A 24,270-nucleotide genomic window follows, 5' to 3' on the forward strand; every position below is an offset into this window, starting at 1 on the left:
AGGACGGGCGGAAAATGGCACAAAATTGTGTATCTGGGATTGTCCATTGAAAAATTGCGCCAGGGAAAAGCACCTGCGAGAAGTCGGAGGGGACGCGAAAAGTGTACAGCATGTGCATAGAGGCACGCGATGGTCAAGCTCGTAACGCTGACTCACGAAGCCCTCGTACGCTTGATGTGGCAGAGCGGCCGCGGCATGAAGATGTACGTAATCACTGTCATATTGCTGCAATAAGCACCCTGTGAAGCATATTGAATGCAGACGCGATTTGGTTGTTTTCCGTCGGGCGGCGAACACCAAGGACCCTGCGTCGCAATGTGTAGACAGTGTCTGCTGGCTCAAATGGCGGGTCAAGATAAAAGTGAGGGGAGGGCGCCGGCACGAAGCGCATGGCCGCTGTCTATTCCGTGACCCGCCTATATGTTGGAGGGCACTAGTAGTCGTGTAGCCCCTCTCTCGCGGATTCGAACAGCGAATTGCGGAACATCGATTCTGAAGAGCTCGAACGGCAGTGGAAACAAGCGTCACGCCCGGCAGTGGAACAGCTTGCAAGAGGTGCGACGCCGGCGGTTCACCATACCCTCGTAGTACACGCTCTGCCGGTGTGTCGAGCTTTGCTGTCGCCGTGCAGCGAGATGCGACCGTCTCGTGAGATCGCAGCTCACTGGACTGCAGCTAAGTGGGCTCGCTGCAATGGCGACAGCGCGAGCGGGTGTGTTGTGCGGGAGCGTTACCCACCATGACGGTAGAAAGGAACTGATGCTGCTGGAACAGACCCGTTCATCGTCGAAGATGCCTCGCTGCTGTCACGATTGTGGCTGAGTCTGATTTGCGCATGAGCAACAGCCGATCGTTCAGGTACACTTCGCCTTCTGCCAACGATATGAGATACCTTCTGTGAGCAAACGAGCCATTTTCATTTGTCCCTCAGGTAGCATTGTAATACGAGTGCCAAGAATCGGGCGTCGACTTTTCAAGCGGTCCACAGCTGCCATGTTTATCATTTTCTACGAGGAGCTCGTAGAAGCGGATGTCCGGTTCAGTATAGCGACGGGCCGGTCGTGTCTTCGTTGCAATGGCCTACGTCCCAAATCGCGGCAAGACACCGGCACAGTGCGTGAGGCACAAGTGGCACTTCGTTCTTCTCCCTTGTTTTACATGCCCAGAATTAAAGCAAATAACGGCACAAGGAAACGACATAAACGAACACGCAAGCGAGTCACCAAACTTTTTGCTGCCGGGAAGGTGGTGCGTAGCACTCAGCTTGTTCAAGCATCGGGCTCTTCCGCCCGTTGCTCATCACACATGTGGCAACCAACCTGTACCGTGTAACGTTCCCTCTGTGTTGTTTCGCCTGGGTATGGATATCGATTAAACAAATATCCGCGCCTGCTGAGATTGTTACGGCAGCTAGCTGGTGATTCGTCTCTTACTGGGGGGGACCCAGGCTCCCAAACCCTAGTCGAAGGAGTGGATCTCAGTATTTCGTTTTCTGGCGTGTTCTTCTTTGTGGGACTGCGAAGTCCCATGCACATACATCATGAGGAACTCACAACGTAAGGCTGCCGCGACCTCGCAGCAGCGTTCTTTCAAGAAGCAAGACGCCAATCAGCCAATTGAGAGAGTGTTGCAGTCGATCCATGCAAGCTTGGAAGAGTCGAAGAAGACGGGGGACAGAACGAAACAAATTCAAATGGAATTCGTCTATATTCGACAACGAGCCAACCTCCTCCAGCAGGAAAGAGAAATTGTAGGTTGAATTGTGGTGGAATTCCTTCCAGGAACCGGCGCGACGGCGTCCTCGAGTAAATCGGTCCAAGTTAGTCATACTGCCCGTTTTATTCTGATTTCGTTGTGCATTGCCAGGGACACGCTGCCTTCGTCGAGTGCATGGCAGTCATACATATTTATATGCATATTAGCGTAACTGTACATGTACGCATGAACATCAATACACATCTGTTGTGCCCTTTGTGTAGCTGTGTGAGCTCGGCTCCAGTACCACATTGTACGACACAAGCACCGCGGAAGCTGAGTGGGAAATCACTGCGGCGTGGTGACTTGTTTTCTCTTCATCGGCGCTGTGTGCACAGCTCCGTTGGCACAACGACAACAATTACAAGGCCTTGGCACTGAAGCGCAGCGAGTGTGAAATTCTCCTTCAAAAAATTGCTGAAGTTAAGGAGAGCCTCCAGGCAAGTTCGACGGTTCTAGTCATCTGTCTTTAAAGTACCTCAAGTAAACGGGTGAAGTCTGGAGCTGCGAATCTCAGGGGGTTCCACCTGTCGCGCCTGTGGCTTTGCTCTTTCAACAGATTGTTAAGCGCGAGAAAGCCAGGGCCTCCAGATGGCGAGATGCATTCTCCCGGGAAGCTGCGAAAATCGAGCGGAAGAATGAACAACTCGAGAAAGGTATTTCTCATAGAAGGGCTGCGACGACTTGGCTGACACGTCAATTCGAAACTAAACTCAAGGGTGCTCACTGAGCTGTGTGGAAAACAGCAGACCGCAGTGGACTGACAGAACAACTTCGCCCATCCGAAGATCGCCGTATCTGCTCTCCCCACGTCTACGATCACGAGTGACTAAAGATTATAAGAGTATGAATGTTCTTTGTCATGGTGTCTCATTGGTGCAGAACGGCGGACCGTCATCGATGACGTTGAGGGGGTATGCAGGTTTGTTCCTTCTCGCATACACACTGGTCGCCCCACTCACCGCCGGGAACTACCACGCGTCGCCGGGAGAGAACCCGTGACGCCTGCAGGCCTCCATCTGTGTAGGCGGACGGCTTGAAGCATTGATGGCCGTGTTCAATAGCAGTACGCCTGAGTCCGTGCTGATTATGTACATGCCTTTACAGTGGCGCGCGCGACGAGACGGTTTTGAAGTGGAAATAACGCGGGAGCGGCGAGAAGCGGATGAAGAAAGGGTAAGCAACGGCTTGTCACGCGTCACGGACGGCCTGAAGCCGTATTATTTCACGAGGCGGTCTGTGGCAATTGCACGGCGCGTCAGTCGATTGATAAGAGTCACTGCGCGGACTAGAGTAGATGTGAGACAACTTTTCTTGCCCTCAGCGAAAGCGAGACGCGCAGTATAGATTGCTTCAACTGGCGAGAAACAGAGAGAAGAGAGTGCAAGAGAGAGTTCACCTTCTGGTAAGATGGGGTCGTGACTCATATTCTTTTGTCTTGTAGAGCATCTTCTTGGCCGGGGGAGGGGGGGGGGGACGAGGGGGTGAACACGGGGAGCTTTGTTGTATGACCGAGAATATTACGCGCTTGTTGCGTTTGCCTTTAGTGAGAGTATGGTCCCTTTAACGAAGTAGTCGGCAGCTGGATGGTTGATGCTCAAAGACTCAAGCACCGGTGATTGCTCTTCCATGATGCCAGCGCTCTGTAGGGTTCAGTTTGTAAGAGCGCTAACTCAAACATGTGTGGGAGACTTTGCTCCTTCGTGTGTTCGTCAGCAGAGCACCATGGGTGTCAGCTTGTCAAACACAGAAAACTGATTCTACTTGCAGTGAGGACGAAAAAATCGAAGGCATTATCTCCCTTGCCTGCTCGGGTAGGAAGTGAACCGTCCCAAAACAAGGAGGCAGATGTCTATTTCTCCACTCTCGTATTCAGTCTCCGACGCATCGTTACTTTAGTGTTTGATTGCCGGAAGGATGAGTTTATTGGAATCTACCTGTACATGTTTTTAATGTCGTTATTTAATAGAGTGGAACCCGTCGTTACTTGAACTGGAAGCTTCGGTGGCAACCAACGTTGCCCCTGCAACTCTGACGTATGTAAAGACTAAACTAGCTTCTATTATATGGTTGGGCAGGCCTCTGAGAGGCTCCGGGGAAGACACGATCAAAGACGCGGAATATAGGGGCCGAGTTTGAAAATGGTGCGCATCCTCGAAAGGGAAAGGAGTTTACTGTGTGTTCAGGGCGCTCCTCTCACGATAGGGCCAACTAGAACCGACAGTGTCACGTACGGTCGTGCGTTGATTCATCGTATGCCTTTCTTGTTCTGCAGTGCGTATAAGGGCCGCAAACAGCACCTTCACCGCAGAGCTCTTAGGCAGATAATATGGAAAAAAGGGTTTCGTAATCAGTATTGATCGCATCTCTCCGTTGATGTTTCAAAATTATTCCGTGGGGGCGTCCACCGCAGTACGCGGGAAGAATGCTGGGAACGTCTAATGGCAGATCTAGCCGCGTTGTGTAGCTGACGGTGTCGTTAGTCAAAATTGGTCAACCTTACAAAACAAAGCAGAAAGAAGGCCAAGAGTGAGTCGAATTGGCAAACAGCAAGACCATCTAACATTGACTTGAGCCAAATATTTCTATTGACGCATACTCCAATATTTTTTTACTGATGTGGGATCTCAGCAAAAAGTTCAAGTGCGCCTGTAACCAGGCTTCACCCTGCAGCTGAAAGGCAGAGCCAGATACTCATCGGAAAAGACACACCAACTCTTCAACTTTGCAGGCTTTCACGCGCAGGGGAGTGACACATCTCGCCAGCACAGCTCAGCCGTGGCGCGGTCTGTTTCAGCAGGTCTTTCAGGAGGAATCTTGGTGACGCAGTTATTCGTCGGACAGGGGCGATATACAATCGAAATGAAGAGCAACATGAACCGCCACTGCTTCTTGTACGTCCTGTATCTTCGAGGAGTCCCGTGTAAAGTCATACAGCAAAGTGCGGCTGGAACACCGACTGTCATGTTTGCTAAACCTCCTTCAGCGTTTTACTACTCCGTCTCCGACACCTTCACGTCGTCGCCTCAGCGTGCCCCACGTCTCATCGCGGCACAATGGTGCATGGAGCTCAGGCTCGAGCGTCGAGAACTGCTGTTGTAACCCGCTCGTCCTTGACACTTGTTCGTCCTTTAGCCTTTCATTCTCGCAGAGTTTCTCAAGAATCGCAATAATTCGATTGGCGTAACACGTCGCCAGCTCACGGCTGACCATGTTGGTGTGGTACTGCAGCGTCCAGTTGAGGCAGCCGTCTACAGTCACGACGTTGTGGGCAAAATAGTTGAGACCCACGTTGTGTTGTGCAACAACGGACCAACTGGATTCCACTTTCAGAGAAAAAGGATGGAACTTCGGAACGTTTCTTGCAAGAAGTGCAGTCGTATCAACAGCAGCCTCTCTGCCTGTAAAGCTGTGGCGCCCAGACGTGGGCGTGAACGCCTGTTTCGGTAGTTGTCCAAGCCCAGAATTATGTGGCTTTGTACTTTGTCCTTCTTCAACACGCCACCACGTTATTTGAGTAGTCGCGTTCGTGGCGTGCTTCGTCTCTTTCGTAGCATGCGTCGTTGGGGCACTCCGTCCTGGGCTGCTCGTGCTTCTGCTGGGAAGGAGTCGTTGATGCGAGGGTCTGCAAGAGCTGCCGGCAACGGCGCAAGCAGAGTTTCGGTCCACATTGTCGGGTGGAGCGATCACTCCCTGCTTGTTGGACTCTAATGCACGGACGGCTTCCTTCATTTGTTGCTGATGATGCAGTAAGCGGTAGATTGTCATTGCCCTGTGGCGCTTGCTAGCATGTGCCACCTCTAGGAGAAGCCGATGCATGAACGTGTCCACGGATGTTGCATCCCATTTACCGCCATTGCTGATGAGGAAAGCTGACGGGCGGAAACTGGGTTTCATTCCCCCCAGTTTTTGCAGGAGGGGCAGCCTGTCTATAACACTGCCTACATATACGGTGATAGAGTGCCAAGGAACGAGGGCATACGAGGGGCGGAATGAACGCTGGGCGTTGACGATGCCATGGACGTCCTTGGCCGATCTGCTAGCAAGTTCCCAAAGGTCGTCACTCAGATCAGCACATTTGGGCGATACTCTAATCCTAATTGGCATGACCAGAGCATACGAGCCCAGCCCTGGGCGTGGAGTCACTTGAATCGCGTTCGTTGCCGCGGTTGATATCTGACACGCTTGCGAGTCAACACGCAGACTGCCAGCGTTTTGCTGGCCTTTCTCGTGCTGTAAGCGTCTGCCGTCCTGCTGGCGATCTCTCTTTCCCCCGCGGCTTTTCCTAGCTATCCAACTTCGTATCTTCATCAAAGATGCAGCGAGGCTGTGCCTGAACGAAGTGCGTTTGCCGATCTCTGAAACCAGCTCGGAGGATAAGCTTGCACTCTCGCCTTCGTTTTGATCGAAATTGTCGCGTAGCTGTGATGAACCAGCTCCGGCGGAAACGTCAGTTCCGGTTTCAAATCTGGGGTCGGGGGCAAGGCCTGTCGAGCAAGAGACGACACTGAAGGTCGACGGCATCTCAGCGAAGGCAGGGTCCCCGCCGATGTGTTCATCCGTTCCCTTTTTGCGCGTGGAAATGGATGATTTTAGTCTCGCGGATGCAGCATCATGTGTAACTGAGGGGTCTGTCTCACCGCCGCCGGCATCATCTCTGTGGCGTGCGGAGTGTGGATCTGCACCGGATAGCAAGGCCACCGCGCGAGATTGAAGAGAACTATCGTCTTCGCGCAGTGTACCAGAATACAACGTGGCTGATTCTTGCCACAATTCACCTTCTTTTCTGGGGGTATTTCGTGGCTGAGTCACTTCACTATCGCTGGGGACTCTCGTTTCGTCGGATATTTTCCGGCCCTCCATCATAATGGCTGTTTCCGCATCAGAAGAGGTGATGCGCAGGCTCCGTTGTCTGCGTATGTCAGGGAGCGTTGTACGGAATCGTTGGCACACTGCAGTTGTTCCTGTGTCTGGAGGCTCCCCGCCATGGAGAGCAAAAGGCTCCGTCTTGGTGTCTACAGCCATTGTTACTGCCTGGCACATCTGCGGAGATGGCAACGCCATGCATGCAGTAACTCGGTTGGCATTGTGAGAGGCTGTGCGACGCCTCCCGAATTGGATCGGAGGAACCGATGTTGTTCCTTGGCGCCTCGGTTTTCCAACAGGAAGGGTAAGTGCATCAATATTGGCCAAACGCGAGAAATGTGCTTCCGCTCCTAAGTCTTCTTCATACTTCTTGGCAAAAGCTGGACGACCTCTTATCGAGTCAGGAAGGCCTGTATTGGCGCTTCCCGACCGTTGTAATCTGGAGGTATCGTCAGGCGTTAGTCGTGCGAGCAGGAGCTGCGTTTGCTCAAGAAGAAAGCTTTGAAATAGCATCTGGTCCTCAAACTCTGTCGGTTCGAACTGACCTCTATCCCTATGCTTGAACCAGCGTCGTCCACTGATGGCTTGGAGAGAATACAAGTATACAGGCCCAGCGTGGTTTTCTATGTTCGAATCGCCTATCTGATCGGGATCGAAATTGCAGGTTGGTCTGCGCATTAGAGCTCGAAGCCGCTCGAAAGCGTATCGTACTTGCCTGCATCCTGCCTTCCATACCGACCACCTCCACCGCGGTTCCGTATCGTTGGCTCTTTCTCTACCTTTTGATTCCTGTTTGAGACGCGCTTCTCGGTGTGGGACAGTTGAGATTGCACTGTTTTCCTCCAGGGTTTTGCCCGCAACACGAGGACTATGTGCGCCGGGTCCGACGGTATTGCCTTCAATACAACTAGAGACATGGTGTCTCTCTTCCGCAACCATCTGTAACGGCTCGTGCATTTTGGCCTCGCGACTCTCAGCCAAGACGCCTCTTCGTAAGACGTCCTCTTTCTTCATCTTCCGTGCACCATCTAGCATCAGTTCAATTTCCTTCAGGACTGTTTTTCTATGCCACATCAATTCGGACATCGCGACTGCTGCTGTGCCAATTATCAGGCCATTGAGGCCTGTCCTCCTCTTCTTGCAAATCTGTAACAACGCGGTGGTCATCTCTTTGTTAATCAGAATGGGGATGACAGCCGTAGAAGGCCGAGAGCTCTCGAGCGCTCTTGCAGGAGTTCTCGTGGTTGTATGCTCAATGCTGGCTAATTGTTTCCTCTGGCCACCAGCCCGTTTTATCATAGCGTCAGTTCCGAATAGCTCAGGAGGATAATACGTGGGTAGCGGGTTTCTGATGCGCCGCAGGAGGCGTCGTTCCCAGAGGTATCCCCATGCCAGGAGACGAGGAAAAAGGAGAACAATTTTGAGCATTTCCAGGGGAATTGGTAAGGGTGTGGCCAATGAGACAGCGTCAGGGAGCCGCGTACACGGAAGTGGTATTTTCGGGCAATTGATGATATCCTGGTGGTACCGTACCCTTGCGTCTCTTTCTCTGGGCCAGATGGCTGGGGCGCAGCAAGCAACGCCAGTTCGGGCAGAGCTGGTAAACGGCGAAGCGGTTGCTGGCGCTCCTTCTCTACCACCTGTTCTCGTCAAAGCAAAGGAGATAACTTCGGAGTTGTGCTCGCATGCAGAAGATAACGACGACCGTTTCCGTGAATGGTGCAAGTCATCCATTAAACAGAAATGTGACTGCCGTGTCCCGGCCCTGAAGACTTCGTGCATGTAAGAGCTATATCGCTCGATGTTGTGTAAGAGGAGGAGACAGCACGAAAGCTCATTCCAAAAATTCTGGCGGCTAAGGCCATCCATAACGGAGTGGTGAAAAATTCCCAAGATCCTAGTGCGATATGTGAGTTGGGTGAATGAAAATGGAGCGGCAGAGCCATGCCGTCTCGACCCAGGAGAGGTTTGGTTTTGCGAGGAATGTCTGGCAGGCCATGCTGGGCAGAACAGATCAGAAGGTATGCTGGACTGTTCTTCGTCCACTTGGCGAGATGGAAACAGCCGCAGGCGCCAGAGAGGCCCTGAGGAGGACATTGACACTTCGAAGAACGGGTATCGGAACAAGTGTGCACACGTGTACGCAAGTATGTCAGCCCCGATACGAGGCGCCGTGCAGCCAGGAGACAAAAATCTTAAGCATGCCCAGTCGCCGCCATCGACTCGCCTCTATGCTCTGATCAAGGTGGACGGTAAATAGAAGTCTACACAGACGAGAGGAACCCACGGCAGAGACACAATGTCCATGTTCCCGGAAGAGCCCTTGCAGTCGATGGTCACGCAGTAGCCGTCTTGTCCGTACTTGTCCCCTCTCACACGGGAAAAACCGCGAGAAAGGGGCACGCGGCATGTGAAAGCGTGACGCTGCCAAATCGTCCGGATACTGCGCTGCCGTCGGCGGGCCGTGAAGCTCCCGCAGCCAAAGCGGGAATGTCGGAAAATGGTTATGTAGCAAATATTGGTATCACGCGGTTTTGCTCTCTGGCAATCTAGTGGGGGCGGTAGCGGAATACCAGTAAATAACCCTGTAATATGGAGTTTCCCGTGTTAAAGCAGTCAACAAAGGGCGAAAGGAGAAGACATACGCTGTGCCGTGTCTCAGAATTATAATAGATATTATTTTCTAGTTGGAGGATCACCGCGATTGACCGCTCGCGCGGATGAGGCGAGTGAAAATGAATGCCCGACTGCAGACGAGATAAAAGATGCCACACACGCTCTGGCACGTAGCCTGACCAGGCGTTGAGAATATTTGAAGACTAGATTGATAGACGCGGTGCTTCACAAAGAATGTGCCGCTCGTCTCACCTCTGCTTGTGTCGAAGGGGACGCTTTGCTCAAACTTCATGGCCTTAACCCAGTCTTCGCCTTCCACTGTTTCGAAAGTTCCTCTCTCTCGGTCCACGTCACCCCCCTGAGCCATTGCAACATCAAGATACGCTGAAGAACGGTTATCTCTCCATACATACACTTTCCTTCGTCGTCTGCATGACCGGCAAAGGCTACCGGCACTATCGACGAAAAATGACCGCAGTCGGCTTGCGAAGTTTGTGCCTTCGTGTGTGGCCGAATCAGGTTGGTCGCGAGTAGCGTCCTGGTTCTTCTCCAGGTCAGGGCGCATTTCACCTGGTATGGGAGCTGCATTTATTGAGCAACGTAAAGCCTGATGCCGGCAGAGTAGCATCTCAGCCGCCGCACGGACATGCTGCAGGACTAAAGGGTGCGTTGACACAATAGTGATGCAGTTGCAGATCATGAGATTCCCGATGTTGTGGTACGCCTGCCAGAATAAATCTGCAGGGTCCAGACTCCTCAAATCCTGCGGTTCCCCAATGGGAATCTGGAAGCCCTCAGAAGGAAGCTGCTGGAACGCGCTCGAGGCTGCTGGAATGCCGCAGGGAACTGCGTTGTTATTATCTGAGGATCTGTATGCTGAATTGAGCAGAACCGCGGCGAGCGGTGATGCACGTTTGTGGCTGCTTTCCGTATCAATGTCGTGAGCACTTCCTGATGCCGTTGCCGACGGTTCTGCCGACGGCTGGAATTCCGACTCACACCATTCGTCTGCGCGAAAAACCTCATCGTCGATAGCACTCCGGACAGCGTTCAGGCGCTCTTCAGAAGTGGTTTTGAAGTCTGTCGTGCTGAAACACACCTGGACAGGCGGACGACTGGTTGCCATTTTTATGCGTGTCTTCAGTGGCCGAACGGCATTGACGTCTATAGCGGGCAAAGCCCGTTTCTCTAGGGCTTCCGTCTCTTTTGCAAGCTCCTGCTTTCTGAATAGGGGAGTACGCTTCTCTCTGTTTTAAGCGTTTTCTACGCCAGTTGCCACGACAGCGTGTCAGTCCAAGCAAAACGTGTCTAATACAGAGGCGGAGGACTGCGAGTTTCTACAGTTCCCCAGTCACGGACGGAGACGGACAGTGATTCTGTTGCTCGGCTCCTACGGAGCTCGCGCTTTTTGTCCGCTTCGCGAATATTCCGACTTCTTGGTACGCTCTGGCTTTGGTGCACTCCCAAAAGCACCCGTTGCTACGTCCGGTGGGAACCAAACCGTTTACCAGTGTTACTGGACCTGATGGGTGTGCCTGAAATGTTGCAAGTACCGGTAGGACGGCTGTCAAAAGAAAGTGCCAAGAGACGAACCTGAAGCTTGCTCAACTGCATACAATAGGAACATTATGTAGGAATTGTCCGCCCGCTGGTGAAGCGAACAAATCCTCGAGTGGCTCGCCTGAGATGGGACGGATAGTTACATCCCTGCGCGCAGGAGGAAGGCAATAGAGATGTTGTGCAGTGCCCTGTGTCCATGTCATCAGTTGCTGAATTGAAGTCTCTTCTCAGTCTTATGCGGCGTTTGTGTTTCGCCCCTGGCCTTCCGTTTCTATTGAAAAGGGGCATGCGAAACTTCGGGACTTGCCAGATGCAGAGGCCATAGCGTTTGGAATCCGGTGAGACGTAGCTGGCGGGCAGGAATATCAACGGCGAAACTTAGACGGCCAGTAAGTGCATCCCCGCAGCGGAAACTGCGGTCATGGCCACCGTCACCGCGGCCGCTAAACACTCGCAGCAGATGCGAGGGTCGCTCTTCACAGACGCTGGCACGACAACTTTTGTCGCATCATGCCCGTTCTACACCAGGCAGGCAAACATCAAAGACACAGGCCCTGACAACAACAGGCTTTTTAGTCATGTAGAGCAGCGGCAGAACCAAAAACATTAGCACCACGGAAAAAGGTTAGCGACCTCAAGCTGCATAGAACTCCACCTCCTTTGGAAACGAAGCACTGTAGCGCATGACCACATGGGCCTGCGCGAGGCAAAGCCCTAAGAACTGTTCCTCTCAACAACAGTTTCTTTCTGCCACGGTCGCAGAAGGCAAATGAGTCCACAACGTGAAAAGCAAACACTTCGAGCATGAAGGACCTGGACGCGCGAAACCGTTGAGATGACCCCGACGGGGGACGAGGCGAGCTTCACGATGTTTTTCGACCCGTTGACTTAAGGTTCGAACCAGCAGGGAAGTGCAGGGCGGTCCCACTCACAAACAGCGTGTCGGAGGCACGGTCCAGCACGAAGTCACTCCCTTGGTTCTGTCTTGGAAAAAGTTTAAAAATGCCCTCTTCGGCCTGCCGGTAGCCTTCAGTATTATTACAGGGGAGAGCCAAGGTGACCTTGTCAGGATGGAAGATTAGAACAAAATGCGTGAAGCAGAGACTGTGGAATCACGTACACAATTCTGAACCACCAGCCCACACCTGCCGCCGCGGGAGCGTAACCTGTCGTTGAGATTGCAGGGTTTCCAACCTACTCTGTCTGAAAGGAAGATTAAACATCGCATCCGCAGGTTATGCGCCTCGCAGCAGCGAAAGTGGATCAAAAACTAGAACCTCCCACGCGCGCTGCCCGAATACAGATTCCTACAGCGATCCCGCGGTGCACAAACGGCCGCATCAGTCACCGGAATTGTGGCTCGCCTCCCGAACAACCCCCATGTGCTGTCCGCTGGCATGCAGCGCGAGCTTCTCGAGCAAGGGCTTCTTCGCGGAGACATCTGTCCGCAAGAATCCAAATATGCTTCCAAGGGTTCCCACCTCTCCCTTTACAACGACTTGTGTCCGCAGCACCGCGAGGTGCTTGGAGTGCGCCATGAGAGATCCGGTTGGAATTCACATTTAGCCGCCGGCTCGCCGACAGATTCGTCGTAAATGTGGGAGAGTACGAAACCATCACTGCCCGACAGCGCTACACTGTCCACTGGAAACTGGTGTCAGTGAAACAACTCGACCGTGAGTGATGTAACGAATGCCCCTGAAGAGGAATCCCCATGAGTTCATGGGAATGTGAAGTGCTTTCAATGGATGTTGATCCACGCTGAATGCGGGCTCTTGCTGGAAGTCCCCAGTTACCGAGCTGGCTCCTAATGACAGAAATTGACTGGGTCCTTATCAGCTCGCTCCTCAGGTGGAGCCTACAAACTGCCACGCTAGACGGTTCTGGTTCTATTCAGAAGCATTCTGTGGATCCTAGACTACGGGCCTCGTAGCTGGGAGCCAGGCGAGTCGTCCGGATGAGGTGGCATGGCTCTTGAATGGACATCCCAGTGAATGCGAGCGTCGGGCGCCTTCCTTGCTAGCTTGTCTACTGGACAGTTATCGTAGGCTGTAAGAGTAGCCGTGGCCACACTGTCGGCAAAAGTCACAACAGAGGTGCGCTGCTAAATAAAGCTGAGTAGATTAATTCTCAGTGTGTGACCTCCCTTCCTGTGGCCCAGTCAATGAACTAAACAGAAACGAGCTAGTGTGTAGAGCCCGTTGTACGCGAAATCGGTCTGCCGCTTTACGCGAGTAGAAGCTGGTCTTGATAATGGGTATTGACCAGTTCGTCGCATCCGTGGAACTCTCACGCATGCACCCACAAAACCTCTGTCCTGAGATACAAAAGGACTGCAGTCACTTTGCGTTCCCCATTTCTGGTAGAGCGTGCGAGGAGGCAGCTGTCGAGCCACAATTTCGTTCATTACCCGACTCTCTTTATGTCCGAAGGGCTGTCGCGGAGTGTCTGACTACATGCATCTGCCGTCTCATCCGCCCGGAAACGGAACAGGGTTGGTTTCAGAAACGATGACTTGGTGAGTTTGATCATTACCCCCTTTCGGCTATATATCTGGATGCAAAATATATGCACCTTTTTCACAGTAGCATCGCTCAGTGTGATGCTCAATACCCCTGCCGGACGTCACATGGGGTACTCGCAGTGCGAACGACGAAGGTCACTTCACCCGGCCTCTTGACCATGCCACGTTTGCCCGCTTGATTTGGACCGTGGGTATGCCCTCATCTCCAATCTAAAAATCGGACAGAGGCCAATAACTATCGGAGTGAACCACTTTTTTGAGGCTAGTGCCAGACGTGGGCTTGAGGAGAGATAATGCTCAAGCTGTCATATGGAAGGTTCTGATGAACAGTCGCGTTCGGGGCTTTTAACTCCACGAACTGCCCCCCCCCCCCCTCTCGATTGAAGAACCACCGTGTGGCATGCTTGCTAGTACCTCGGGGTCTGCCTCCGCAGACCCGCAATGCCGGGAGCTGATTTGGATTTCCAGCTGAGATGACCCCAATCACAAGAAGTTGTTCAGGTTTTGTCCTCGCTCCCCCAAAAATGTGTTTGCATTCCTGCTCTTCGTCTCGAGGGAAGAGGGCGAGTGTCTACATCCCAGAGGAGGCGAGAGCGTTTCAGCCCGTTGGTCACCCGGTGCAAATGCTGTTTGCTTGGTCCGGGTTACATGCGACTCGGCATGTTCGGTGCTCTTCCTCTGCGGTCACAGTATTGTGATGAATAGGGCGTTGAGCGTCCTCGAGGGATGTACCGTTTTTGGAGGCAGATGTTCGCAACTAGCACCTGAAAATGCTGAGCGCACAGCCAAGGAATGGAGCCGCGGCCCCGTCGCATGTTTCTTCCCAACCCAAAGGTCGCCCGTGGGTGGGCAAACAAGCTAGCTTCAGGATCGCTCTACGTTGACGAATATTTGTCCGTTTTCATTATTTTTGCTTGGTAGCGTGTTCCCATAGGCACGCTGCTCCGTTTCGGCCTCTGCCTGTGGACACAACGAGAGTGTGCAGAGCATTTACTGTAGAGGCCTGCGTAAGTAGGCTACTCGGTCCGCCTCTGGTGTCTGAGGATGGAACTATGTGTAGCCATTTCCTCCCAGCCTATGCGTGGTAAAAGCTCTTTCCTGTGGATGACCAACGGATCAGGCCTCAGGTAGCCTCACAGTGCTGAAAAGACGTGTTGCCCTCGCATAGCGTTTTTGGTCGGAACAGGCCACGCCTCAGTCACAGATACATAATGAGCGTTGCATATTTTGCCGTCTCCGGTCATTCGAGACAGCGAGACGAATTCCTTCGTCCGGTTGCCGTCTGTTACAAGCTTGTTGCCCAGGTGTTTGCGCTTGATGTTGCGCATCTTCTACGGGCATTGTGGTGAGGCGAATCGCCGTTTGTCAGGACTGTGGGACAGAGGATGAAAACGAATTGCATATCAGGAGTCACACTGGAGTGTCTGCACTTTCTGGGGGGTTAGTGGTACCTGGCTACCAGAAGCTCGACGAACGTTGAACACCACGACGGGCGACCCTTGCTGGCAGGTTGTGGGCAGTTTCCGACGGTTTCATTCCGCGAAGTCGAGGTCTGCACAATGGAGAGTGTTTCTTCCAAGTTTGGAAGCAAGGCCTCTTCACGGGTCTCGAAGCAAGGCGATTTGACTGTTCCAACCGAAACAAAAACTCGTGAAAGCCCGTATGGGGAGGCGGATCACGGCGGCCCCGCCGAAGACAATGACAGTCGCCGCCGCGACGGTGGAAGAGCGAGTCACGAGCCAGCAACAGCGCCGATACGATTATTCGAGCGTCTGTTTGAAAGGAAGTGCCGCACACTCCACTCCACACCTGCAATGGCAGCAGCCCGGCTTCAGCCCACCCCGTTCGGCATCAATCGCTTCGTTTTGCTAGGTGTATACATCGTTTACGCATTACTAACCGGTCGCGTGTACTTTGCGTGGCCGAATATTTCGAATATGTTATTCAGGAGTGGCGCTTACCTGTGGCTGTGTGGTGACTTGGGAGATGCTTCTTCTATCGACCTTCGCCTCCCGGAGAATGGTGGAAGGAGATTCGCCTGTGAACACCAAAATACAGAGGTGCAAAATCTCTTTGTCGTCTGTCTCTCGTGTGCCTTCGCTTGTTCACTTTTGGCGGGGTTTCTTCTTGACAAATTTGGCCCGAAGCTCACGGGCTTGTTCGGACAGACATTCAACTTCACAGCGTGGATCCTTCTCGGGCTCGCCGGACGTGGGATGCCCACATATTATCCATCCTTTGTTTTGATGGGTATCGGAGCAGATAGCGGCTACATGGCTACTCTTTCCGTAGCCAACCTCTTTCCCGGACACGAAGGGTAAGCAATGCCAGGTTGCATTTCATCGAGCGGCACGGGAGGCAGTAAATATTTGGACGTGTCTCCTTGCATTCTCGGGTCCTTTCGGATCCCTGTACTACGTTGGCCGACAGTGTCAGTAGTGCAGATGTTTGTTGCAGGTAACGGTGTGCATTCATATTGATGCTATTAAAAATGTTACTTTTAGGCGGGCGCAAACACTTTTTCGGCTGTCTGAACGGATGGAAGGAACATTTCAACAAATTCTAGAGTAGTGGACTAGACGGGCATGTCCTCGCGTTTACGGACTGTCATCTCAGGAACCACGAGTTACTGCATTCATTAATAATTGTATTGTATCCGACACGGCGCACATTCGATATTCGGGCATCGCACATATTTATGAATGTCTCCGTGTAACGCTTGTACAAATCGTATTGTCTCTCTGTGGTTCTCCTGGAAGCTCAGTCTGCGCGACCGACTAGTGGGTGAGGTGGAGGGCCCTTATAGACCGTATTGCAGTTTTATCTGTTCAGTTGCGTTCGAGTACGGTGCATCATTGTGAAATGGGCCTACTGCAAACCAGTTGGGGTACCGGATGTGACGTTTTATCCGGGAGCCTCTCGCATTGACTAGCTGAGTACCTGCCCGCGGGTTTTCTCAATGCAGATCTCAATGCGACAGATATCCTTGGCATACAGGCATGTACCTCGGTGTCACTTCCTTTCCGAATTACTGCAGGGTTGTCGTAGCGCTCTTGGGGTCCGCGAAAAGCTTGAGCTTCGCAGTGCCGACTATATTGGACACGGTCGAGAGCAAAAACTCAGCAATATCTGTCAAAGACACTTGCTTCGGTTATGCTGCGCTCGGGCCCGGTACGCGTCCTTTTGGCTGTAGTTTTACCGCAGGCAAGAGTTCATTACGCGGTGCTCTCGTGAAGAATTGTTTTGCATGCGACCCGAATGCTGCGTCCTACAGAGCATGCGTATCGAATTCTAGAGCATGTCAAGTGGGCTTCGGTTTCAGGGAAACGCAACGTACGTGTACGAGCTGTATCACTTTGAACGCGCGTCCCTGTTCTACTGGAGAGGCTTCTGTGTGGCGCCTTTGTTTATTCCTGGTTTTATTGGACTCACCGCTAGCGCGAAGATCAGTATGGCTCGGCGCAAGATATGACGGCGTTGGAATGACACTTCACTGATTTTTTTTTCGTGCAGGGCTTTGTTGGTTGATCTGCCTCCTGCTGATTGAGTTCTATCCATTTCTTCCGTGGGCGAGCTTCGTGCACCTCGACGAGGCTGAAGAGAGACTTCGCAGGCGGCAAGAGGGGAGAAGCTGGAGTCACATTATTCGTTCATCTTCTGTCTCCTCGCTCTTCAGCCTGAGGAAGGGGTCCTCTCGTGTGGACAGCAGTGACATTTTGGCGCAGCAGGTCGACAGTGCTGATGCACGAGGCAGTAGTGTCGTGGAGCAGGCAGTGACGGCGGCTCCACCCGAGCCTCTTCCGTCTCTTCCACAGCAACTTCTATCGAAATTTTGCTTCCTGATGGTCTTCCACGTTGTTATTCAAGCACTTGCGTACCCGTTTCTCAGCACTAGTGCTGAGGGCCTTTTTGGCAAGGACGTCAACAACTTCCTCGGCGTCGGCATGCCATTTTCTTGCATCTCTTGCATTGTAAGTCGGACGAAGAGGTTGATGCGTCCGTCCGCGTCGGCAAGAACTAATGTGGTGGCGTGACAGCCGTTGTACATCACAGTCTAGACAGAAAATTAAATCCATAGGACGTTGTACATCAGCGCAACGCATGTGTGTGGCAGCCTGTATTTTTTCATGGTTGCATTTTCTACGCTGCAGCTAGTGGTGTCATCCGGGCGGCCCGCTGAGGCTTATGGCCACGCATATTAGGTTATCACACACCTGTTTCATCCTCCATACGGACTTTCGTCCTTACAGTTCATCCACTCTCTATCCGGGCAGGGGTAGGAGCTCATTCAAGCCTTTGTCGTGTCAGCATCCCATCAGTAATATGGGTGTTTTCTCACAGCACGTTGTTTGGTGTGTGTCAGGGAAGGGCAAAATAGCGTTGTTCCGCAGGCAGTTTCTAATGGGGTATTCTGTTTTGTTTCTTCGCGGCCTCGCGTCACGTTGCCTTCCGGTGTGGACGGGGATCAGCAGTGAGGTGCATTTTGATCGTAAAAATTCGACACAGTGCGTACCTGTGGTCCTCACTTCTATACGGTTGGTGGAGAAGAAATTACTGTTTGAGAATACACCCACTCCATCACAGATTTGCACTGAAGGTAGGAATGGAAGGGCAGTCTCCCCTATATGTTGTGAGTGGCTTTTTGTGGTTTTGCTCTGTGCAGATTTATGGCAAGCTGACGGACATGTATGGGATTACTAAAGTTTTGCTTGGGCTTAACACAATCATTACGGCCGTTTTTGGTCTGGCGCTCGTTCAGACACGAGCAACGGCGTATATCGCAGCTGTTCTTCTTATTTTTTATGTGGGATTTTACTCATCACAGGTTTATTGTTACGTTAGTGACACGTTCGCATCTGCCCAATTTGGGAGGATTGTGGGCGCAATCTTTATGATTGGAGGCTTCTGCTCGCTCCTTAAAATACCGCTTCAGTCTATGGTTGTTCATGTTTTTCATTCGAAGTACACTTGGCCTGTTGTTATGATGATCGGTCTGTGTTTCGTCGATTACGGTGTCCTCGGGTTGCTGTTCTACTATAAAAAGAAGTCTCCTCATCCGTTCTGGCCCACCGAGGCGATCGCGGACGCCGAGCAAAGAAAGGAGCGAAAGTTTCAATATAGTCGAGAACAAAGAAGACGGAAGCGTGGGGTCAGCGGTGAGAGCGAGGCCGAACTGGCGGCCAAAACGACGCTGGTTCCCTCATCCGATCATGGATGGCGTCTTGAGACAGAACCGGTGGACGTTTGTGTCGCGATTTCGTTCGGGGAAGATAGTCATGAAAGCGTGGAGGGGCAGCCCGCTGCTGTTGCACAGGGTAACGAAAGCCAGGGGAAGTAATGGGGTCACTTTGTAGAAGGCGCTGGCCGTAAGACAGGAAATGGGTCACCTTTCAAGTTTTTGGCTGTTGATGACCTTTTGGTGGCAAGCGGTTCTGTAGCTGGTAGCAGTCTCAGCACACACAGTGTACACCCGGACGCGCGCGGAATACAGCATGTATGTTTTTGTTCCATGAGTGTGGAGTTCCCAGCGCATGTGTCTGTATCTCTAACATCAGTCGCCCTTGAGTGGCCATCGAGTTGCGGTCCTACGACTCCTTGGGTGCTAAAGATTTTTTAAAATGGTGTGCGTGTGATCTGTGCGTTTTGATGATGCTTGAGGAGATCCGAGTGAGCAACAATGGTGGCAGCGGCCAATCTCATTATCTCTGCCGGTCTCCAGCCGGCGAGGCCGGGGCCAGTGAGCGCGCTGGAGTCTCATGGCGCTGCATGCAAATGGTGGGGCTGTGCCTACGAGAGGGTACTGTATTTGCCACGTGTGAGTGAATGTCGAGCGAACAGTGACGTCCTGCAGTGGCGGCGGTATTCAGATATTTCGGCGGCCGTTTGCTGTTCGCGTGGAGTGAAACAGACATAGGGTAGAGTACCATTCACCCGCCGCAGATCTCTTCCCGTACGTTCCTTGTTTCGGAACGGCAGTTCAGAGGAATCAACAAGTTCGTTGATGTTCACATTTCCACACTTTCCCTAACGGTCGTACTCCACTTATGTCTAGGGTCGTTTGCATTCGCTAGCGTCTCAGTTTGTAGAATTTGTGGGACACAACCAAATGCGGATCGTAAGCGTCTTGATCTTGGGATACTTGGCTTTGATCAGGGGAGTGTCTGCGGCCGCTTTTAAACGACCCGAAGTGGTGTGCTTGGTCGTCCATTTGCAGTCTTTCGTCCGAGGACGTCTGTTGTGTGCGTTTTTGTTTATCCTTTACTCCAATTGTCGTCCCTCTGTGTGTGTAATAGCATTGCTTGATAGGCGCCAACCACCAAAGCCAGCTTGGTGGTGTGCGTGAATCGACAAGACAGGGCGGTGCATGCGCCGACGTACCACTGGCGGAGGGCCGAGGCTGAACAAGGAGCGCTTGATGTGTGGGTGACCGTTGTGATCGAGCACATGCCCTGCGTGCGGAGTTTATCGTCATATCTAGAACTTGTTTGTCCGCGAGCGGGAACATTGTTGCAGGAGCCGTCACACGCTCATTTTCCTGTTGTGTGATGTCGATGCATTATGTTTACAAGTGTAAAGCGCGTTGAGAGGGCAGAATGGCTTTGGGCTCGGTCAGCAGATCGACAAGAAGGTTTCCTTCGTGTGAAAGGGCACGCGGAGGGGGCTTTTTGTGCAAGCGGTGTCTTCATTTTTGTTGTACTCATGGTCCGTGTCGTCACTACTACAAGGTAAAGATCGGGTTTTGCGTGGGTGTTTGTTTAAAAAATGAAACTCATGCCCAACACTCTGGGACCACGACCGCGCGACCAGCTGCAAATTAGATCGTGTCAAGAGATATCAATTCATGGGTATTTAGCTTGATAGAGTGCTCCGGGACAGCAAACGACATAAAAAAGCGCGGTCCACTTCTAAAGCCGTATGACAGGATGTCTGCTCTGTTCACGCGTGAACACTGGAAGATGCAGACTAATAGAAGACTGTCCGCTCCGCGCTACATTTCGAACGAGAGAACCCGGCGAATCCTTCCTGGCATGTCAAGGTAATCGGATGGATGAGCCTCATCCGGAATAATGGCAACGGTTCTCCGCTGTATACGGATGGGCTCATGAGATGGATTTGATTTGCTGCATCATCTTCCACAGTACGCCAAGAGATAACCTGAGGTGAAACAGGCTGAGACAGGGTCAGTCGCCCTCGTCTCGTGGCCGATTCTACTCTTATGTCTTGCAAATTAGGGCAGCGGAGCACCAGATTTTCACGCAGCGCCAAGGTGCCTGGTAAAATAGAAGTGCCTGACCTCATTAACCGGAACGCTTCCCTACAGTCAATCTCAGCCCGCGGCCCGCCAATTTGTGGCAACGCGCTGAGGATGCTTGGTCAACGGAAAAACAATCTTCGCCTCCGGCAGAAGGGGAAAAAAGCACTTTGGAGGAACGCCTTCCGCATTTGTGTCTGTCGGGCCGTTGTGGAGCCTCGTGCTGTCTCGGTGCTAGAGCCGCACAAACCGCCGTGAACCAATCGGCAGCGCATGAAAACCGCTCTCGTGGGTATACCGCCAACCAACTGGATTGCATCTTCGATAAAGTCTTACCGCCAACTTCTGCCGCGATATGATCTGCTGCGGGCTGTGAGACTCTCGTGCCGGGGGGGGGGGGGGGGCGGCGAGGCCAACTGCGTACTCTTCCGCCGACACCCGATACACTCCAGATCGCGTCACTACGTGGAAGATTGCAGAGGGGTCAGCATCCTGAACCCATCTGTTAAAGCGAGAGAGCTATGATCCTTTAAAACCTCTCGGGCCCACGACGTTTCTTTGAAAACGGAAGCCTCGACCGCATGCCCGGAGCTCGCGGGTCCACGTAGATACTCGTATGTTTCAGTAGTCGCGCCGGACTTCAGCCGCTAACCCTCAGCGGTTTGAAAACTCATTTCACCAACTTTTGAGTCAGGACTCCAACGAATGTATACCACCACCTGCGGCAAAAAACTGATTTGGCGCCTCTACATGTGACACCGGAGCAGGGAGCTTTGCATGCTCTTTGCGCATGCGGCTGACGATATTGAACGACTAGCAGCCAAAAAATGTGCGGACGTGAGAGGGTACAAGCTTCAAATCTTGTCATTCTCCATCTCAGCAGCGTGTGTATTACACGAATCGATTTTCCACTGAGTTTGTACATTCCTTCCTGTATGCGATCCCTCTAGAGAGAGATATACACCTCCTGGTTCATGTGTCTGTCACTCACTGTTCGCGCGGGGCTGGCCAAGATGTCTCAAGCTTTCGCAACGTCATGCGAAGGAGCCGTTGGCGTGAAGTATAATTTCTGGTGGCAGCAGACAATGCTTCGTATCAAGGATCCCGCCGCCTCTTTAAGGTTTTACGAGCAGAATTTCGGCATGAAATGCGTAAGGTGATAATCGTCGACTGTCTTAGTTCGTTGACACGAGAGGAAGCCCTCATTTTTGGCGAAGCTTGTATCAAAGGCACACAAAGAATGACTTCATTTTCCAACCTACTGAGTGGACGACGCTAGATTGTCTTCGTGTTGCAGCACAGTTGCCTCCATGTTTTGGGTGCATCTTGCAAACAGTTGCTCTGTTCATCCTCGCCGAGGCCAGTCCTCTCTACCGGTGTTCGGCGCATGTGTGAAGCCGTATAGCTCGCTGTGGGTGAGTTGTGTTTCAGATACACTCGTATGACTTTCCCGAGTATAAGTTTTCACTCTACTTTTTAGAGCTGCCGCGCGGAAGTGAGCAGGTTCCAACTGGGACTGGAAAAGAAAGTGAACGTTACTTGTGGAATATGAAGGTACGTCATCAACGGGGATGTCCATCTTCGAAGCTGCCGACAGAGGATTAAGATGAACTGTCGGCATGGCCGGGAGATGCATCCGCAGTTCGTGGGAGTAGGTGCTCTCATTATCGCCCCACACCGCGTTGTTGCGTATCGACGTGGTTGCACTGCGCGACTTCCCGGCATACACCGATCACCACGCGGACGAGCGAGCCAACGCTTTTGCAGGTCAGCACATAAGCGGTTTGCCTCTGGTGCGACATTAAAAACCCTCAGCCATCCTCACGACCTGCGCACTCGCCTTCCGCGGCCTGAGGTCGGCAATGAATGTATGACTGGAGTGTGTGCGGCTTCAACTGCGCGGCATGCTGCGCGCAGTCAACGTGCTTGGAGCTGACTCACAATTATGGCACTGAACAAGATCCGTCTTTTCAAGTGAACAATGGCAACATGGAGCCCCATCGAGGTTTTGGACACATCGCCTTCAATACGCCAAACGTCGAAGAGGCTTGCCGAAAGTTGGAGCAAAACAGGTAAAGTCTACTCATGGCCCAAGGTCGTGGAGACTGATACGCCGCTGTTGCATTTCGTGCCGCAGATCCGACTTGTTTTTAACGCATCGTCGCCCCCTCTTCATGACAGAGCGGAGACATGGGATGGGATTCCATGTGATCAATGCATGTCTTGCGGCTGATTTGCAGCGTTAAGTTCCGCAAGCGCCCTGACGAGGGCAAAATGAAAAACATCGCATTTGTCCTCGATCCGGACGGATACTGGATTGAATTGGTGTCTCGTTCCGCCACGTCGCCTTTCACAGAAGAGTACAATTTATCGCAAACGATGCTTCGGATAAAAGACCCATCTCGCTCAATTCCATTCTACACGGGGATACTGGGTATGAGGCTTATCCGGAAGAGGCATTTCGATGATTTTTCGCTGTACTTCTTGGCATGCATTCCGCCGGATGCTGATATCCCTGATCCCAAAGTAAGTGTCGCGACGCATAAAGAGGTATTAGGGAGTCAGGGAGCTGATGCTCAGGCTTCAGCGGTGGTTGAATAGTGAAGGGACAGAGAGCTGCGGCGGCGCATGTCGTCTTTAGTGTGACCCTGACATCGGCGAGCCGCTGCTTTGCAGTTTATCCATGTTACGCGCTGTGGTTGCTATAATCTCTCGTAATTGTCCACTGGAATGTGTTATGGATTATTGTCGGTCAATCAGAAAATGCGTCAGGTTTTGGCTTGTTGACTGCAGAGCGACGAGGCGGGCTTGTATCTAAAGAACCTTTGGCAGCCGGTGCTAGAGTTGACACATAATCACGGAACGGAAAATGACAAGGACTTCCACTACCACAACGGGAATGACAACCCTCAAGGCTATGGTCACATCGGCTTTCTATGTGACGATCTCGAAGGAGCATGCAAGGAGCTGGAAGTGGCCGGTGTAAGCTTTCGAAAGAAACCACAGGTAAGACTGTCTAGGCGTATTGACAACGTTATAAGGTCTTCTTTTGTTTCTAACTACAGCTAGTTTTTGGTGTTAAAGTTGAGTCGGTGTAACAATTTCTTACATAAGTGTGCTTGTGGTGCTCTATCGTCTCTTGACTGTGCATTGGCAGGACGGCAGCATGCGAGGAATTGCTTTCATTTACGACCCTGATGGGTACAGCATTGAGCTTATTCAACGTGGAGTTTCTTTTCTTAAACAAGATTAACGCTTCGTAAGGTGTCACGGAAGAGCGAGTACAGCAAACGGTTGCTTGGAGACGTTTGAAAGTGCCCGGTTTCGCTTCCTGGCACAAACGCACAGTTCTTGAGCGGCGGCAGCCGGTCAAGCGTGAACGCTTACCACGACGCATGAGTGTTCGGAAACAAATCTTTTTATACATCTGTTAGAGATGCTGAGTTCTAGTTGAGTTGTGGTACAGGACTTCGCGTGGTGCGGCATGCACTGAACGTGTGCGCATTGCGTTGGCCAAGTCGCTGGAGTGCCCCTGGTGTATCGGCTTAGTTCTACAAGGGACGGTTACGCCTGGCTTGCACAGCTGACTTACGTGGTCTGCTTCTAGTTCGTTAGATACTCATAACGTCCGGATGGCATGGTGTATCTCTTTTCCGGACATGTAACAGGTGTGTCTGGCGTGAGGAACGGTCGAAAC

At 52.2% G+C, this 24,270-nt stretch overlaps 4 protein-coding genes across 4 annotated transcripts; 2 read left to right on the forward strand and 2 right to left on the reverse strand.

Moving 5' to 3' along the window:
• Positions 1–4,737: 4,737 nt before the first annotated feature.
• Positions 4,738–8,355, reverse strand: BESB_005020 (uncharacterized protein; the record flags this gene model as incomplete). The annotated part of the gene is made up of 1 exon (XM_029359257.1): positions 4,738–8,355. One exon carries the CDS (start codon positions 8,353–8,355, stop codon positions 4,738–4,740), a length of 3,618 nt encoding a protein of 1,205 aa, XP_029222170.1.
• Positions 8,356–9,316: 961 nt separating this feature from the next.
• Positions 9,317–10,363, reverse strand: BESB_005030 (uncharacterized protein; the record flags this gene model as incomplete). Its single annotated transcript, XM_029359258.1, has 1 exon — positions 9,317–10,363. The coding sequence occupies one exon, from the start codon at positions 10,361–10,363 to the stop codon at positions 9,317–9,319; it is 1,047 nt and encodes a 348-aa protein (XP_029222171.1).
• A 4,517-nt stretch (positions 10,364–14,880) lies between these two features.
• On the forward strand, positions 14,881–18,659 carry BESB_005040 (uncharacterized protein; the record flags this gene model as incomplete). Its single annotated transcript, XM_029359259.1, has 4 exons — positions 14,881–15,638; positions 16,359–16,492; positions 16,835–17,292; positions 17,985–18,659. 4 exons carry the CDS (start codon positions 14,881–14,883, stop codon positions 18,657–18,659), a joined length of 2,025 nt encoding a protein of 674 aa, XP_029222172.1.
• A 2,927-nt stretch (positions 18,660–21,586) lies between these two features.
• On the forward strand, positions 21,587–23,826 carry BESB_005050 (putative glyoxalase I; the record flags this gene model as incomplete). Its single annotated transcript, XM_029359260.1, has 6 exons — positions 21,587–21,724; positions 22,005–22,127; positions 22,491–22,645; positions 22,814–23,099; positions 23,367–23,579; positions 23,731–23,826. 6 exons carry the CDS (start codon positions 21,587–21,589, stop codon positions 23,824–23,826), a joined length of 1,011 nt encoding a protein of 336 aa, XP_029222173.1.
• Positions 23,827–24,270: the final 444 nt, after the last annotated feature.

The sequence above is a fragment of the Besnoitia besnoiti genome, chromosome I (assembly GCF_002563875.1).
Source record: "Besnoitia besnoiti strain Bb-Ger1 chromosome I, whole genome shotgun sequence".
NCBI classification, from domain to species: Eukaryota; Apicomplexa; class Conoidasida; order Eucoccidiorida; family Sarcocystidae; genus Besnoitia; species Besnoitia besnoiti.